At 39.5% G+C, this 18,586-nt stretch overlaps 1 protein-coding gene across 1 annotated transcript in view; it reads right to left on the minus strand.

Annotated features, from left to right (window-relative positions):
• The window catches only part of LOC113239176 (triple functional domain protein), a 154,679-nt gene that overhangs the window by 37,379 nt on the left and 98,714 nt on the right, over positions 1 to 18,586 (minus strand). The window contains exon 27 of the mRNA XM_026476045.1: positions 15,793 to 16,048. Coding sequence (XP_026331830.1) covers positions 15,793 to 16,048 — 256 coding nt within the window. The remainder of the gene's footprint in view (positions 1 to 15,792; positions 16,049 to 18,586) is intronic.

The raw sequence follows: 18,586 nt of genomic DNA on the forward strand, positions 1-18,586 counted from the left end.
AAAAGAAAATGCGTTCTGCATACTTCCCGATATGGTAGAAAAAGAAAACATACAGTCGAATTGAGAACCTCCTCCTTTATTCAAGTCGGTTAAAAAGACATTTATACCGTTGTACGCGGATAGGTTCCAAAGCAAAGGGAAAAATATGAGATGACCTGAATGTGGAAAATATAAAAGAGTGTTCAACGAAACGTTAGTGCGATTTCCGCCGGAAGTAAAAAAATTTCGAAAATCAAATAAACAAGATGGCCGCCATGCAAATTTTAAGGTTTTCTATAACGGAAACTATTAGAGATAGGTACGAGGTGCTCGAAGGAATATTGTAGAGGGTAACAGTGGTCAACTGCCTGTGTCAAAAAAAATTCAAGATGATGAATTCAAAAGGGCAGCCGAAGCAAAACTTGCTTCGATCCGGCTGAAAATTGGTAAGACCCCAGTTTTTTCGCCATTTTTTTAATGTGGCTGTCATATAACAACCACATTAAAAATGGTGAAAAAACACTTATATGAGCGTTTTTTTTTTCGTTAAAAATAGCTGACGAAAACGACTCTGACTGGTTCGGCTGAAAATTGGCATGTGGAGGCCACTTGGAGTGCCGGATAAAAATTTGTAGTCAAAATTGGCTTATCGCCATTTTCGAAAAATGGCATGTCAGGATCTCTACGGATGTTTTTTATAATAATTTGCGGTCAAAATTTATTTTCTTTCCTTTTTCAATACGGTTGCTATACAAACTTTTTTGACGGTTGATAAAAATTTGCTCTAATTCGACTGAAAATCGGCATTTGGCGTTCTTATGAGTATTTAATAATAATTTGCGGTCAAAATTTACTTTTTGCCATTTTTCAACATGGCCGCCATTAAAGAGCCATGTTCATTGTTTAAAACACAGTCATAAGTGATGAAGCCGTAGGCCGAGGTCCAGCGGAGGGCGAAGCCCGAAGCCTCCGTACGCCGTAGTCAGTATACGGAGGCTCTAGGAGTACAAGACATCACAATTGTTCAAAATGTAAGGCACACTTGCCGATGTAGTGGAAATGAGATACTTATAGCGGTGTTGTATCTTGACCGTCTCTGTGTTAGATTCTTTTTTGGCGCTTGATTGGCCTAAATCGGGAGTCGAACCCGGAACCTCACAACACTAACCGCTGTGCCACCGAAGAGCATAAGCACACCCCGTAATCCAAGTCCAACCGCGCGCCGCAGGCCGAGCCCGACACCATCGTAGGTGGGGTATAGGGCTCGTATTCAATAAACACACAAAATCCGAGCATACTTTGAAATAGGGCTAAAAACGAGGCAGAAATATTTAAAGATCAATTTGATAACGGATATAGATTTTAAGTCCATCGTGACTATTCACGAAATTATTAAGTATCACTAATTATAAGTTCATTTTATTTTCCCGATATTTCGGAACGGATACGCCCTCCGTGGCATACCTATATCGTGGTACGAAACCTGTAATTAGTGCTAATCTTTTGGATCTATCCATGTCGTTCTATATCGCGATGTCTTAGGCGACAACTCTCACGGCAATATCCGCTGTTCCCCACTGACATGTACGTGTTTGATAAGTGCGCAAATTAAAATATTGACCCTGTTAACCAAATCACCACCACTCTGTAAGTACGTGCATAAATAGGCGGGCGATTTGACGACGTTCAACTCTTGTAGTAGTACCTACCTACCTACCTACACGGTGATGTCCATTGATGACGTGCGTGTAACATAGGGAGATATTTAACAGTGAACCTGTATATTTTTCAGCAACACACTGCTGTTCTGATATATTTGGATTATATTTGGAACAGTGGGCACTCAGTGATCGTTTGCGCGACCTTGCCCGGAGTAACGGCGGCATCAATGCGAAATATTCTTTGTTAAGCACGCTGCGTTGTGCCCACCGAGTCCACGCGGTAAGAAAAACATCCGAAAGGTTTCACACGAATACGAGATCTCCCTACACATTTTATGTGAACACTCCCATATCGCACAGTAATGTTGGACATTTGGTTGAACGTAACGATTTTCACAATATATTCAGTTTTATTTGCGTGGTACAGTAGTATAACCAGGTTAGAGTTCGAAATGACCACAATCTGTAAAGAAGACGTGTACATGTTGACGATCGCCAAATTATAAAATATATTAATTACAAGAGCCATGCAACCCTGCGCCACTGTATGTGGAACGGGTGTGTGGCCCAGTGGCCGAGTAGGTCGGCACGTGACCGGCGCCTGAGATGTGGCCAATGCGTAAGTACAGATGCGAAGTTATATTTAAATCGCGGCGTCGCTCATCTGCAGCAATGTTAAGGTTGAATTCCAGACCGTTTACGTCATGCGCTCTCCTGAGATCTGATTAACCGCGCTCCATTGATTCGCATTACTATCTACCATATTCCTTCTACGACCATGGCAGTAGTGACGAGCTAAACTTTTGGAAAATTTTATTCAGTAAAGTCTTAGTTTAGACATGAGCCAGTCATTCCCAATTATTGTAGTCGCTCCATGATTAGATACGCACTTCGCTTGACATAACAAACAGACATGAATTTCTTTCACTCGCGGTGATTTGTTGGCTATAGTTAGTTTGGACGTAGCAACGAGCGCGGAGCGAGCGAGCGCTCGCGCCCGTCAAAACAACTCGAACCGTCGAAACAACCAGATAATATGCTAGGTGCACACTTCGGCTTTGTTACAGTATACACTTCGCGTAATAATAATAGCGCCATGTGCATGATCTCTGTGCTATATCTCTCAAAAAAGCTTGTAGGATTAAACCACAATAGATTTTTGTATGTACAAACAACAACGAGCGCCTTTGCCCTACTTGAGCATCGTAATTAGCCGCTTTTCCCTACAAGGCGTCGGCGAAGGTTACGTGCATTGCTCGTGAAGAAAAATTAAATAGTTTCGCAACCACAAATGCGTTGATACGCTAGAATATGACACACTTTGGGGATTAATATAATATAAAATCTAAAAAAAGAGCGCGTAGCGCCGCCGCCGACGCTACATCTGTCCGCTTCCAAAACAAATCTTGGTATAACTACCGACGTCACGAATTCAGGGCCGTGCACGCCTGACATCGACGTGCAGCCTGCTGAAACCGTACTGCGCTTGATACCGTGTTGTTCCGCGTACTCATTCCCATGACGCTGAGCCCCAACATCGTGGATCGGACACGTCGACAATGATGCACAACTGCGTGCACACTTCACGCGCACGAGTACGAGCACCCCAATCAATGATATTACCTATATAAATGAGTTATTGACTTACTTTAACCTAATCAGTAATTTGTACTTTTGGTCATAACTTCTCCAATGTTTTATCGAAGATTCGATATCCGAAGTGAGTGACCTGGTGTCCCAAATTACAAGCTCCTGCTTAGTAGTCAAGTCTCTTGGAAACATAATGTAATATCTTTTAATTATGTGTCGTGTTTTGATTCTAGTGTAACTATTATGTTGACGGAGACAATAAACTATTATTATTACTTATTACTAACCAATAACATGTATATCTCTTTCCAATAATTGGCATTCAAAGAAATGGAACACAACCTTTAAATGAAACAGTAATTCTTTGACATCGGCTTCTTCCCATTTCATTTAAAAAAAATCTAAAAATACATATATTATATGTACAACCTTTATGAACAGGGATTTTATTCCGCTATATACGGAGCTCTAAAAAGTACTGTTCCACTATGATTATTGGCAACTAATTCCCAAACTACTATAACCACAGTTGTAGGGGAACATACAAATCTAAGATGCGCAATGCCGGTCTCGTGCACACTATGTGCGAATACATTACCTGATTATCTCACTTCACGTCTCACTGAACTGAATAAGATTCATTCGAACCTAATACATTGAAACAGTTAATTGATGCCGAATGCTATCAATCTTCGCCGCAGAAGTACCACTGCGATCCGATGCAGACCAATACAGGCAGATGGATAATTTTAAAGCTTTGTTTTAGTTATGTGCGTGCGTGAGAACGTTTTGAATATTGTGATTCGTGTACCAGTGTCGTGTGCGTTGATTTTTAACATGGCGTGCACGTGGAACGCTTCCTTCTTTGCGAGATCAAATGTTACCCCGTAGCGGCTTACAATTACGTATTTACAATTCCATTTTAAAACCTTCCACGAACTCAGTCGAACTTTACCAGGACTCGGAATGAAAAAACTTTTAAGTAGCCGTATCTCACCAGGGCTGTCCATTTAGACGGCACAACAGCCTGCAATCAGTGACAATCAGCGCACAGCACCGCGGCCGTTATGACCGAACAGGCAAGAGGAGCGAGCGCGGGGGTCCGCGCCCGGCGCAATCCGCGGCCGACACCACTACACTAGCCGCACATTATTGTGCAAGACCCGTGCCCCGCGCGAGTTCCTATTCAATTTCAAATATGGTAGCAGTAGCAGGCGAGCGCGCACGTTTCATTGGACTGTTCATACATGCGAACGAATTAGTCGCAAATGGAATTGTATATAAATCTTATATATCGTTACAAGTGTACGAATCGAATGGGGTCCAACAAGGCAGTCGCTGAGAATTGCACGTGTACCGTAAACAAAAGACTCCATCCAGATGGAAAAACAATAACATGTTCGCTAATCGAAGTGCTTCAGAAACTATCTGTGCCTGGTCAGATCCAGACGATTTCTCTGAGAAACGCGTCTTTATGAAACGGACAAAATTAATTTAATTAACAAACTAATGTTAAAATAAAGTATCTTCGAGACGCGTGCACGACGCCGACCGTCATATTGTTGCAGGCAGTTACAAAATTAACATTCAACATACACGTTTTTATTGATTCAGTTCAAATAATAATGCTCTTAAACCTGTACGTACATATATTGCAATCCGGATCAAATGATATTGTAACGAGTAAAGCAAATTTTAAAGTATTGTGATTCCAAAAGCCCATTACAACACTAACCTGTTGGAGAGCCTCGTTATTAGCAGTTTCGCGGAGATATTATTTCACCCATCGCTGTTTCTATGACATTGTAGTTCGTGGAGGATAGAGGACAACGGGGGCAAATTAATCTAAACACATTTACATACATTACGCGGTAAAATAAGGCCGTAAAATAAGCTGAAGGCTTTGAAATCATTTGAAATATGTTACACCTCAAGTAAGTACCCACAATGACAGCAGAATTGCACTAGATTACCTACTAAACATTTCTACACCAGCACTGGCTGAGTTGATTTTAGACAAGGTGTGCATGTGGTATGCTTAATTACACGAGAACGTAGTTAGCAAAACACAAGTTGTCATAAATTATTAAATACAAACCATCAAAAATTATAACATGTAAGACAATCTCAAGCACCTATAATGTTCGGAATTATGAGATGAATTTCTCTGCCGCGATAATGATTCACAAGGGCGGACAAGGGTGCACAAACCCTGACCATGATGGAGCGCATCTCGTAATCCGGTACGCAAATTGGGTAAGTTTTGTTAGCGTTTAAATTGGGTTCTAGGAACTCAAGCTTCCTGTTAGCGACGCCGTTCAGAGTTAATGCGCAACGCCAAAGAGATACTCTTTCTTAGTTTGCGGAACAACGCAGGAAAGATTCAAAAAAGCGCGACAAACTTGAAGCGGAATTGAATTTTGTATAAACCGCAATGCTTACAAGGTTTTCTAGCAACAGGTTTCAAATGCGGTTCAACGTAGTGTCTTAACTATAAGTTAACGTAATAGTTGACAACATGTACAATATGTATGCAGCGCTCGACTACACGTACGTCATTTAACTGAAAAACGAATTAAATGATCAACATTTGGATAGTATCTTTTTTAAAAAAGGATCGACGAGATTATCTATTGCACCGACAGAACATCGTAGAGCTCAATGCTCACAATTTATAGTTTCTGTGATGTATGGACTAGAATCGAAGCAGACGGATTTAGTGAGCGTGTTCCGACGGCGACGTTGTCGCCGTGTGTTCGAATAATCGTTTCGCTAGCGGAAAAAACTACACTCGTCACTGAATCTCGCCTAACATTATCTCTAGGCTAGTGTTGTTTGAAAACTTTATAGGACACGTGACACTGTTATGCATTTCTATGAACAACTTTGAACATTGTCACAGGTGATATTGGAAGCTATCGCCATCACCAGCGATAGAGATCATCATCAGAATCAACACGCTCGCTAGGTTCAAAACGAGTGCAAGATATTTTGCTTTTTATATTTCAAATTTATTTGTAACTTAGACAGTCCGTATAATACGTGCCACTGCCGGGCACGGGTCTCCCCAGAGATTTCATTCATCAAGTCATTAACACGTTTTTGAGCAGCATTAAAATAAGTATTAATTGTATAAACAATTGAGTTCACTTGTTGAGATTGGATTGGTTCCTTTAAAATACTTTAAATGTCATAAATTATAGCACATTAATTAAAATTGTGGATCGCATTAGGTGTCCAAGGCAATTACGCGAGCAATTTCTTCGCCGCAGCGGCAGAAGTCGGTTGTTCAATGTGAAGGATTTAATTTAAAAACTTACCCTGAGGGCTGGAGTTCCCGCTCGAGTACGACAGATATTTAGAAACCTTATTGTAGGCCGATCGCAGGGACAACGTCCGCGAGTTGCCGTTGCTAGAAGTAGGCGGAGATGAATCATTATCACTACTAAGTCCGGAGTCAGTGCCGGCTGCCATTATCGAACTTTTCGAAGGCTTTGTAGCACTCAAAACGACTGTTTTCATTTGGAAGTTCACCGAAAATGTTTATGTGGGACGAATGTGGGACGAATGTGCGCCACGAGATGTAACTCGGACCGACTGTTAGGTGCCCTTGTTGCGTTCAGACTGCACGCCACCGGAAGTGGAGGATGGTCTGAAACGACTGAGCCACGGCCGCGACGGATCCGGGCGGGCCCGAAAGGGCTCGGCTACACGGGGTGCACATACGTGCATTGCACTCAGGTCAACAAGACAGAGCAGTGCGGCGGGCGGGCGCCCGGTTTCTGCCCGCCCGACTGACTTCGCAGTGCGAAGCGCGAGCACGCTGCGTCAACGACCCTCGCGCCGCGACTGATTAACCACTTGCCGACAACTACCTACGACGCGGACGCGACGTAAGATCGCGCGGCACTTTTGCAACTGTTACACACTCGCTTGTGTTTACAATATAAAATTAGTTAACGCTATCTCTTTCTCGCGCCAACGCGTTTTGTGAATGAAAATAACATCACATTATTCACTTCTGAAATACCCCTCCGACTTATTTACTCAAACCGCACAGTGTTCTTTTTGACAAGCACGGAACCTCTTGCATAAGGCATTGTCACATTCAAAATCAATCAATTTTCTTTCAGGTTACACAAAGTTGAACCAAATGTTCTATTGTAACGCAAGTATATAATAACATTATTAAAAAAACAAGCAACAAAAGAAAATCCTAGTCTGAATTAATTTAGATCTCGGTTTTCAAGCTTCGAAAATACGAACCGACGGTCTTCTCGTTCTTTTCTCGTTTTTACACATTTGTAACAATAGTTTTGTAAATTAAAATAACTAGTCCGGAGTTTGCAAAAATATAATTAAAGAATTTGAAATAATGAAATGATGCCCCATTTGATATTTCAAGGAAACTAATGTAGAGTTAAGGACTGAAATCTCTTTAAATAAAATGAAGGAAATATAGCCCCCTGCCCCACTTCCGCTCCGTATACAAATACAAGCGTTGAGGGGAATAGCTTTGCCGAAACAGCAAATGTATAAATAATTTTTTCAGTGTTTCATGTACCAAAGTCCAAAATTCCCTCACCTATGAACGACAGGTGCGGGCAAGACAAGTTGTACAACTAGTAATGTCAAGTCGATAACAGTAGCAAGGAGACGAGGAAGCTTCCACAAGAGAATCCTACTTGCCTTTCCGAATTTCGTCCCATTTCCGTTCTTCCTTTTCTGTCCAAAGTCCTTGAGCACATTGTCAACAAGCGGTTAATGTCCTTTATTTCTTCTAATAATTTGCTTTCACCGTTTCTGTCTGGTTTTCGTTCTGGCCATAGCACTGTGACAGCACTGTTGAAGGTAACGGATGATATTCGTCTCGCAATGGATAATCGTCTTCTTACTTTGCTTATTCTTCTGGACTTCAACAGTGCATTCAACTCTGTTGACTATGACGTTTTACTTGAGACTATTCGTTCCTTCAATGTTTCTCCTTCGGTTACGGCTTGGTTTGATTCCTGCCCTAGAGGCCGACTGCAGTGTGTTCGCTCTGATGAGGCTTCATCTGATTGGTGTGAGTTAGCCGTGGGCGTCTCTCAGGGTGGCGTTCTTTCTCCTCTCTTATTATTATAAATATATTATTTTTATTAAATCTGTCACTTCTGTTTTGTCCTCCAACTTTCATCTCTACGCTGACGATTTGCAGTTCTACCGTAGCTTTAAGGCACCTGAAATTGTTACAGCCGCTGAAGCGTCAAACGCTGACTTACGAAGTATCGCCCAATCTCAGGACAAACCCTGTCGCTATCTCGTTAGGGCCCAGTTATCTTTTCCTTCCTTCAATTCCGGCTTTTATTCTCACTCCTTCACTGTTCATGCAGTCAGACTTTGGAACGCACTTCCTATTAGTGTTCACGAAAGTACATCATTTGCTACTTTTCAATTGGGAGTTAAGGAGCATTATTTATCTACTGTTCCATCCAGTTTATAGGTATTATATTTTTAAATATGTATTTATCTAAGTATTTATCTAGTTTATAATAGTTTAATGTTAAATATTGTATTACATAATTTATTTATTATATATTATATTAATATAATTGATTTGTGCACGTAAGCCCGTTATTACAAGTATTTTGTCCTGTATTTAGGTCTGCAGGAAGAAATTTCTTATAGAAATAAGCAGTACCTTTTGTTTGTGTTTTCCTTTTATTTAATGTTTTCTGTGCTTTTTCCTGTGCAATAAATATTATTAAAAAAAAGTGCCGTTTGGGTTTAGTACGGCGCGATAGTATTAGAAACTTCAACAAGAATTGTAACTAGCCTTATTTGACAGTTATAACATAAGTACGTACCTACAATTATCTGTACTATATATACTTCACAAATTTATTATTATTTCAACGAAGATATGTACATACGTACATACATAGTTACATTTCGAAATAAAGCAGTTGCGGCCGTTGAGCAGTACGCATATTGTGTAATAATAAAACGAAGTAATGTTTTCATGTCATTAATTATGTACAATTTAATAAAATTATTAAATAAGAAATAAAATAAAGACCTTCAAAACGAAGATTAACAAAAGAAAATGACTACTGAACAAACGAATAAGGTCTCCGCGTGAAGTGAAACCACCGCCCACAGCAACGACACGCAAACATTACTCTGTTTAGCTCCGTAAGTAGCGCTCCGCTCATCTCTTTTACGGGTCACTTTTGAAAACTTTAAGCGCAATCATATCGAGAAAATGGAGAAGAACCATTTTCCAAGTTTTTTGCTTGCACCTGCGCTGCAATATTTCTCCAACCGGCCCACCAGACACATTAACAATAGTAGCGGACACTGCATGGCACCCTTTAAGTGATAGTGATAGTAACATTGAATCGGGACTTGAATGGAATTAATGAGGAACGACAAGGTAGGGCGGCCCGAGCAATGTAACCCAGGCCAGTGTCTCAACGACTGATACCGGCCAGACACGTCGTACGAGTAATTAAAGGCATTTGACATCTGTAACTGACCGTGCGAACGAAACAGGTATCTACGATTGAGTATCTCCTCGTTACTGGGACGTCAATTGAATATTATTGTTTGATAATTGCACCACGGTATGTACATGTGCTGTGTTCTTACTTCGACGTTCTCAATTAATGACAAAGCACACATATTACAGTTGGGTTTTAAGCGTGTGAATATGTACATTGGAATTACTCAAATGTAGAGCTTGATTGTTGGGGACTGTGCGATGTAATCTTTTTTTAACTTGGATCTCTGAGTCGATACGAGGCCCGGTTTGTAAATACGTACTTTCTCAAAGCAAAAGACAGTATCGCGTCAAACTGTGCAAGTAGGTAGAACCTCAGATTACAAAACAACAAACAGATGGAACAAATACAAATTCAAAAGCGAATACATTTCCGCGTCAGTACTAAACAAAGCGCCGCTCCGTATGATTAGTTATTTAATTTTTTTAAATGACGTCTTGGGTCTTTAAACATTGCAAACTTGATCCCAAAAACAAAAACAAATATCTATTCACAATTAACTATTGACTATTTAACTGTTTTGTTATTACTTGCGACACAAAACCTTTATATCGAAATAGGTTTCCTTAAATTAGGTAAATATGCACGGGTAATAGGAACATCGATTAATTTGTGCTTTTGTATATTAAATAACAAAGTGATTTTGAAAGAAAACGTGAATTGGTACGTTTCCTTTCAAAATCACTCATTATCATATATTGATTATATGCACATAAACTCACAGGTTCCAAAAAGTTTCCTTTTGAGCCAAACAATTTTTGTCAAATTAGAAGATGATCGTCAATACTATGGAATTTTGGAATTTATCACAAAGTTAATTTAATAACAATTTTAATAGAAAAGTATTTGATGGTGTTATTGCCTAGCAAAATTAGAAACGAACGTTCCATGTATAGACGCGAAACGGCAGGAATGTAAAAACATTGTACAAAATAACGGCTATAGATAGCATGTAACTGTGATTGTAATAAATATTTTGAATTATCAATGTTTTCCAATTTTAAAATATCTTAATAAAATATTTTTTCCTTTGTGTGATGTAAATGAATAAAAACAATTAAATAATAACTTATATTGCATATAATTTATTTGACATCCAAATATCACTTAAGCACCTATATTGCAAAATAACATTTCCAGTTTGTAACATTAGTATTTTAGAATACAAAAGAAAAAATTGCGTGTTGAAAAATGAGTTTTTTCATTGCATCTGGCAATCTTACATGCGTGTAACCCTTCCTAGTTGTCACGCATACAATAAATGAAAGGCGGTTTCATGTCGTTTATTGCGTATGCTCCATTCGTCTTTTGTTTTGTAATCGGAAGATAGAATAATAAATTTAAAAGCTGTTTCGGAGTATGAACTGACTGCAGAGCTAAGTAAAGTCGAGCTGCAGTTTCCACGACTATTTCTTTGTCGATCAACTTATGAATTTACTCCGTCTTTGAAGTTTCTCGTTCCCGCTCCACGTTAGACAAGCTCAGGTCAAATTATCTGTCAGGCGCGTGTTGTCAATCTTGAAGATCGACACCCTGAATAATGTTGTTGCAGTGGATACTCATATACTATTACAGTATAATTATATGCAGGATTTTGATCAAAGTGTTTTGTCTTTTTTTACTGTTTGGCTCAGCGGTTATCGCTGGTCGAGAATGCCTTATGACATTAAGTGCATTATGTAAATTGTTTTATGATGAAAACATGAAATACACAAATTTGTGCAAGAAGGGTTCATATTTGGTATTTGTGACTGTGACTGCCCGTCTGAAATCAGGTGATGTCAATTTTACATTTATTATTTAAAATTTCAGATGAATGCGTAGAAATAAGAAGCGATGCTAATCATGGTCCGAGCGCGTCCGACCTCTGCAGTTATCGAAACACAAAGTGGTATGATGACAGGCAAGGCTCATAACCTTGCCTCTCGTAGGGCATTCATTGTGCTGGTCAATTTAAATGAGAACGCGTCAAGTTATTGTAAAAGGCAGCGATCTTTGTACTTGGATATAATACAAGCAAACCCGAGATCGACAGCGCCACCACAGAGATTGCTTAAATGGAAGCGCAAACATCTCAGTCTAAGTGGTATTAAATTTCTTAGGGCAACGCTACAGTCGCCACCGCCGTGACGACACACTTGCTATTCTATTACAATTTCATGTCTTAGCCAGTGTGTTTCTTGTTACAAAGATTAACGGCTCTCGTACCAACCCGTTTTCTTGTTCATTATTCAATTATTTAGAATCGGAAATCGAACTTAAATTACACGTTTGTATTATGAAAATATGAATGTCTGCGTAAACACAGTCAACGGGGAAGACAAAATAATACACAAGTAACGATGTGTAAATACTGTGTTATAATGTTTCCATACACCTAGTGATAGGTACGAATACGTTGTAGTCGGATTATTGGCCGATGTCCAACAAATTCATACAATATTAGGTGGAATTACTAAATGCCAGCAGATACCCGATAATTCCGAATGTGATTGTATATTGTGTTATGTAACTTTGGTGCCCAATACAGCAGGAGCAGAGAACACATAAGTAACGAGAACGGACACTATCCGTCCCTCCCTAGCTTTAGATACCGCACCACGCCCCACACATTGCCGGTCACATCGACTGAACGACGACGAGGCTGTTGGCGCGCCGTTTTCGCGCTAAGTTTTCATTTATTCATTACGAAATGTGTACGTTAATATATAACATTATTTTACGTTACTATTTATAAAGGTCGTGAATTGTGCTGTGTACGGCTCTAAACAAATCATCATCTAAACGGGATAAAGAGAGGAGTTTCTTTCGTCTTTTCGAAAGATGAAACGAAGTAAGTAAAAAAACTTATGTCTGAGACTCATTCAATTATTGTTTTCTCTAGTGCTGAGTAATATATAATACTGATTTATAATATCAATATAATACGACGCCATAACTTCGTGCGCTAGACAAGGGCTCTCGAATTTTCAATTGTATTGCCGATAAATATTACGTAGTGAATATACCTAATTATGAACTAGGTAATGATAAACTTGGACACGCGATTTCAAATACGTTGGTTACTTTATTTAAAGGTACCTGTCCAAAATATAACATTTTAAGTGCTTTTAATATATTTTTTAAATAAATCTTCAATATTATTCTAGTTAGTGAATTAATGAAAAATATAATATTATATCGATATAAATACCTACGTAATGAACATGTGTAATTATTAGGATTCTATCGAGTTCTTAGGTTTTCGCGATTGTTAAACATAGGAAATGAAACTATTTTTCCGGATTTAAATCGCGTATATTTGTTACTGACTGACGGTCAGTCAACCGTGACCATGGGACCTGTAAAGGGCCTGAAACGACGGTTTGTTTGAAAAAAAAAAAATATATACGCGATTTAAATCCAGAAATAGTTTCATTTCCTATTAGGATTCTATTATAGAATTATAGATAACAGATTCGCGTTAGAATTTTCGCTATTGTTGCCGCTCTAACCACGTAATGTAATAGTACGAGAAAGTGATGGGCAACTCTGCCACTTCATGCACACATTTGCGCGTGTGCAGATAGCGCATTGCTGTATGTAGTAATAGTAGTAGGTACATAATTTTCGACCGTTGTATGGAGTGTCCGGGGTGTGGCAGGAGATCCAAACCCGAGTCGATTTGAAAACGCCTAGAACCTACCGGGAATAGAAAACGGGATGGTTCTCGTCATGCCCAGATAGTATCGCTCTCCAAAACGCTTTTAGTCATTGTATTTTATTGAGCTTCGTTTCCAATTGCTTCGGGAACACACTCGACCTCAATCTGAAATTGAAGCGCAATATAAAAAAAAATATATTTTTTATTGCGCTTCAATTTCAGATGCAGTACACCATAATTATCAAATTAGCATAGAACATTTTCAATGCGTAGATAATAAACTCAACTAGTATACATTTATTAGTGGAGCAGGAATCTTTTAACGATTTCTGATAATCTAACTAATCGCAAGAAATAACTTGCAATTGGGCTCACAGGAACCGGTCAAGCAGTACACCTGACACATACCGGGCGCGATGATTAATTGGATTGGATTGGTCGATCTGATTAACCCACTGGCTTAATAGCCTAATTATAAGTCGCTAAGTCGCTTTTCCCGACTCTAAGAGCCCATGCACACGGCGTATTTGACACGCGCCGACGACGCGCAGTTAAGAAATGAAAAACGCATATATATGTATACGCGCTGCAGACGTTTCAAACGGGCGTACGTATCGAGCATTTTTAAGAGATACTTTTAATTTTAGTTTTATTCTAATTTCATTTAGTTTCTTCTATTAAAAAAATACAAAAGCTACGTATTTTTAAACATATCCTGAAATATATTTTAAGAGAAATCACTTAGTAACTCTACTAAATTATTAGGTACTATTCGTTTTTGGGTGTTTATTTTGCATGCGTAGCACTAGACACTAAGTGTGACAAGGATAAAAACAGCAAAACTTGTCTTTTATATAAGCTTGTTGCTTGCAAGACGATCTTTGCGCGCATTTCAATCGGTACAAACGCAACAATCTGCTTTATGAGCCTCTGCTGCGCCACGTATAAAATACGTCGTGTGCATAGGCTCTTAGGCTCTGGAAACGTCTAACCTCGTTTAGTTGTATGTACATACAATGTTAAAGTAATGTAACTTAAAATCCCATGAACACTAATACTATCTGCGCAAAAGCAAGCAATGTCTAATTTCTTTTTTTTTTAATAAATATAAGTGCGCATTTGACCTCCATCTCCCCTGATGGAAAATGATGAATGATGAGTTGTAATATAGTGCAATGCTATACGACTGGGTTGCCGTTCCAGTAATAGGGCTATTACTATAAAACCATTTGTGACAATTGTAAAAGTCGTATACGTTGGGCATAACTAATTTGGTAGGCAAAGACAGTCTCAGCACAGTGTGCTCAAATGAAGCAGCGGCGGTGCTGCAGAGCGCTCTTGTCCACACTATACACGCCAATTACGCGGCTGCGGATTTTATACTAAGCGCTACTCGCACGGGTGAAACTCAATTTGTTCTCAGTTGCTGTGAATTAATAATGTTTCCACTTCTTATGCTCTTAAAGTTCGTAATTACACTGGGAGCAGGCTGCATAAAATAGGATTTTATGTTCGAGTGCATAAAATAAAATCGTCGTTTAAGACCGAGGCAGTGACGCCTGCGCTAACAGCCACGCACACTAGAACTTTATAAAATAAAGTACAAGAAAATCCCGTAACTTTGGAGGCATCTCAAGTTCATAATAAAATACAAAGTAATACACTGAATATGCCAGGAAAAACCATCACATTAAATATGTCTAATTGTTGTAATTTTACATTCAATTTTAATTAAATAATCGTTTATTTGTATAATTGCTGTTTAATTTCCTCGCAATCGAAGTGAAAAGCAGAGTGTATAACTCGTTCATAAAACCCATTTAAAAATGACGCGTTTTATGCACTTGTAGTACAATCTACTATTAACGTGTAACATGATTCCATAAGAGTAGTGTGCAGTAGCGATGGAACAGACTTTTTTTTAAAGTAACGAAATACTACTCATTCTTAAGTTGATAACAAATATTTTGGTACGCATTTGAATGTACGAGTCGTCTTTCAATGAACTCAACAACAGTTGTGCGTTTAGACAGACTTATTCGCATGATCGGTTTTAATTAGCACTTTTAGGAGCTAGATGTGTTTGGTGCAAAGTGTGCAGTGCTTCATGACAACTGTAAGGCGCCGAAATCGCGTCGCGCGTCTCCGTCGATTCACATCGACCGAACCGAACAGTTTATTTTCTCAGACGGAAAAAGATTTACTGTACTTTCAAGTGGTTATGCCTCCTAACTAAAACATTATTCTGCTTTCAGAAAAATGTTTGCTATGCGGCTTACTTCGAGTACTTTTACCTCAGCCAACGAGGTTCCGGCCAGGGCGTAGGCCTGCCCTGAATGGTTCAGAGCTCCAAAGAATAATTCCCATATAAACTCACCTAAAACTTCTTCGCAGGGTTGGCTTAGCGGCCGTCTCGATGGGGAAGTCTTCTGTTGCGGATGATGCTGCGGCTGAGGCTTCAGTACATGCGCGGGGACTGCGCCTTCCTGCGGGGGCTCTCCGGGAACCCTTACCACCCACCAGTCGGGTCTTCCCTGACACGACTCTACGACTTCTACTTGCTGTCCTTTTGTGACTGTCAATTCGCCGTTACCGCTCGCCGTGTGCTCCGCTACCACCCACGTCATTTCCGCCTGGAAAACGGTTACAATTTTAGCTCTTTCACTATTGAGAGTCGAAATTATCGGGTAATAAATATGAGATTACAATATTATTTGTGACCACTTTTCAGTCTACACAATAATAATAAACAATTTTGGTAAACTGGCAAAACGATAAAAAAGACGTACAGTCTATGTCCCAACATGTCTGATCATTTCATTCTGAGAGCATCTTACGCATTCGATCGAAACTTAAAGGAATTTTAACTTTACTATTTATAATATAAAAAAAAATTTAAAGCCAATACTGAATAACAATACAAGTTGGTCTAGATGCACGGCAAGTTACACTGTTGGTGGTTCAGTTTAGTCTATGATGTTTTAGCATGTTTATTTACTGCAATTCCGTATAATTATACAAAAATTCAGCCAGTCAAACACAATTTTGGGGTGATCGAGAGGAGCCTCGCAGTAACGACGAGCTCCCTGCACGTCTATCGCGCTCTAGGCAACAATCGACTCCCAGATACTCATCTGTACGCCGATTGGCAAATATACCATATACCATGAAAGGTAATAATAATAATAACGTACGCACACATAGCCCCGCAATAGGGAAACCCTGTATAGCGGTTGCCATGGACATACAAATAGATAACACAAATTACACTCAAATCACGAGAGGAATACGTGAAGACCAAACAAATATTTCTCCCGGTCCGGGAATCGAACCCGGGACCCCTGAGTGGCAAACGAGAGTGGTAATTGTTCGGCCACGGAGGTAGCCTAATAATAATAATTTATTGTTACAAAAAGTATTTACATTTCGCTTGAGAATAGGTGTCTATCTGAGCTTCAGCCAGCAGGTAGACCGCTGTTGGTAGTTTTAACATGTAATTACAATTTAGGATAATAAAATATTTGTTAGATTGCCTATAAAATTCTATTTTCGACATTACGCCTCACTGCTGTAGAGATCGTTCTACAAGACAATGTAGAGTCATTCAGAGTTATCTATCTCGGATTATGCTTCAGCGGTGATAACATCTCAATTATTAGAAACGTAGTTTTTGTGTGCAAATCAATTCTTTGTATTTGATTGAAGGGACTTCCATTCAAGTAGACTTATTTCCTGTACATGGTGTAGAGCACCATCGAGTTGCGGCACTGGCAAGAGTCATTACGAATTTCATGACCACTTCTTGGCAACACAGACAGATTTCAAAATACCTACGGCTCAACTTGACTACTAAATTTTGTAGCAATAGAGCTACGTCCGGAGAGAGTTCGTCCAGGGAAGTACTGTCACCTTGCCTATTTCTGCCGCCAAGCAGTAATTGGAGATGTTCCGGTTTTGAAGGGCACGGGTGCTAGGATATGGGACTTGTCAACTCATGTCTCAGGGTGACAGGCGTAGTGACAGTGCCCCACAGATCTTTGCGATTTAAAGCTCAGAGTGGCACTGCACCTGTTATGGACAGGGTTGTAGCTTTCCACCAGTCACACGACTTGTTCGTCCCGTCCCTTGATAGTATAAAAAGGAGCCAAAAAAATATTTAGGTAAACCTAAGTGAATACCCACAATGCATGTAAATGTAGATGCGCAGTGCTATGTTTGGCTATATGAAAGATGAACGGCTACACACGCCACAGTACGGCTCACCCGTGCTACATCTTGCTGCGCTTGCCCCGACACGTAAAACAATATGTATATTGTTGCAAAAATATGTACGTCAACTAACTAAAGTTGACATGTGACTAACACGCCTGTTACGAGTGGTTCAGTTTACCTTATTCGCTGTAATATTGGCGCTTAAATCGATGGTCATTCTCGACGAGCCGATAGATAAGCGTATAGGCGATAGGAGATAAGGCCACCGACAACAATGCACATTTGATAAGATAAACGACACTAATGTCGCACTCGCGCTCTTTCCAAACGTAGTCAATACAACGTTTACAAACTACCGACTACCATAACCACAAATTGAATTACGAGAGTGGATTGAAAATTTCGCTGCTTAACGAATAAAACAAAGTTAAATATTTACGAAAATATTTTTCTTTTTCGACGTCATCTCCATATAGCTCTATGCATTCCATTCACCTTTTATCCAAATCTTCTACACCAATTTTAAAAAATCTTCAAGGACTTCAAAATACCCATTTAATGTTGCTTCGACATCATCATTCGATGAAATTTTCTGACTAGTGAGGTGTTTTTTTTATGTTTGGGAAAAGATGAACATCAGAAAGTGCTAAATCAAAATAATAAGCCAAGTGGGGCAGTCATTCGAAGCCACAATAAGGAATTTTAACCATAGGTTCGACAGAAGCGTGCTCGAGTATTGTCCTGATGAAACAACACTTTTATCCCGAGTAATCCTGAGCGTTTCCCTTTAATTTGTTCGCGCAAACGACGCAGAAGATCTCGTCCTTCAGCAGGCAGTGGACCATGACGACCCCCTTAGCGTCCTAAGAAAGTGACGCCATCAACTTGCCAGCCGCCAAAACTGTTTTCGTTTTCCTTGGGGTTGGTTCAACAGGTTTCTCAATTTTTTAAATCGCTGA

The sequence above is a fragment of the Hyposmocoma kahamanoa genome, unplaced genomic scaffold (assembly GCF_003589595.1).
Source record: "Hyposmocoma kahamanoa isolate Upper Pololo Valley unplaced genomic scaffold, ASM358959v1 99702, whole genome shotgun sequence".
Classification (NCBI taxonomy): domain Eukaryota; kingdom Metazoa; phylum Arthropoda; class Insecta; order Lepidoptera; family Cosmopterigidae; genus Hyposmocoma; species Hyposmocoma kahamanoa.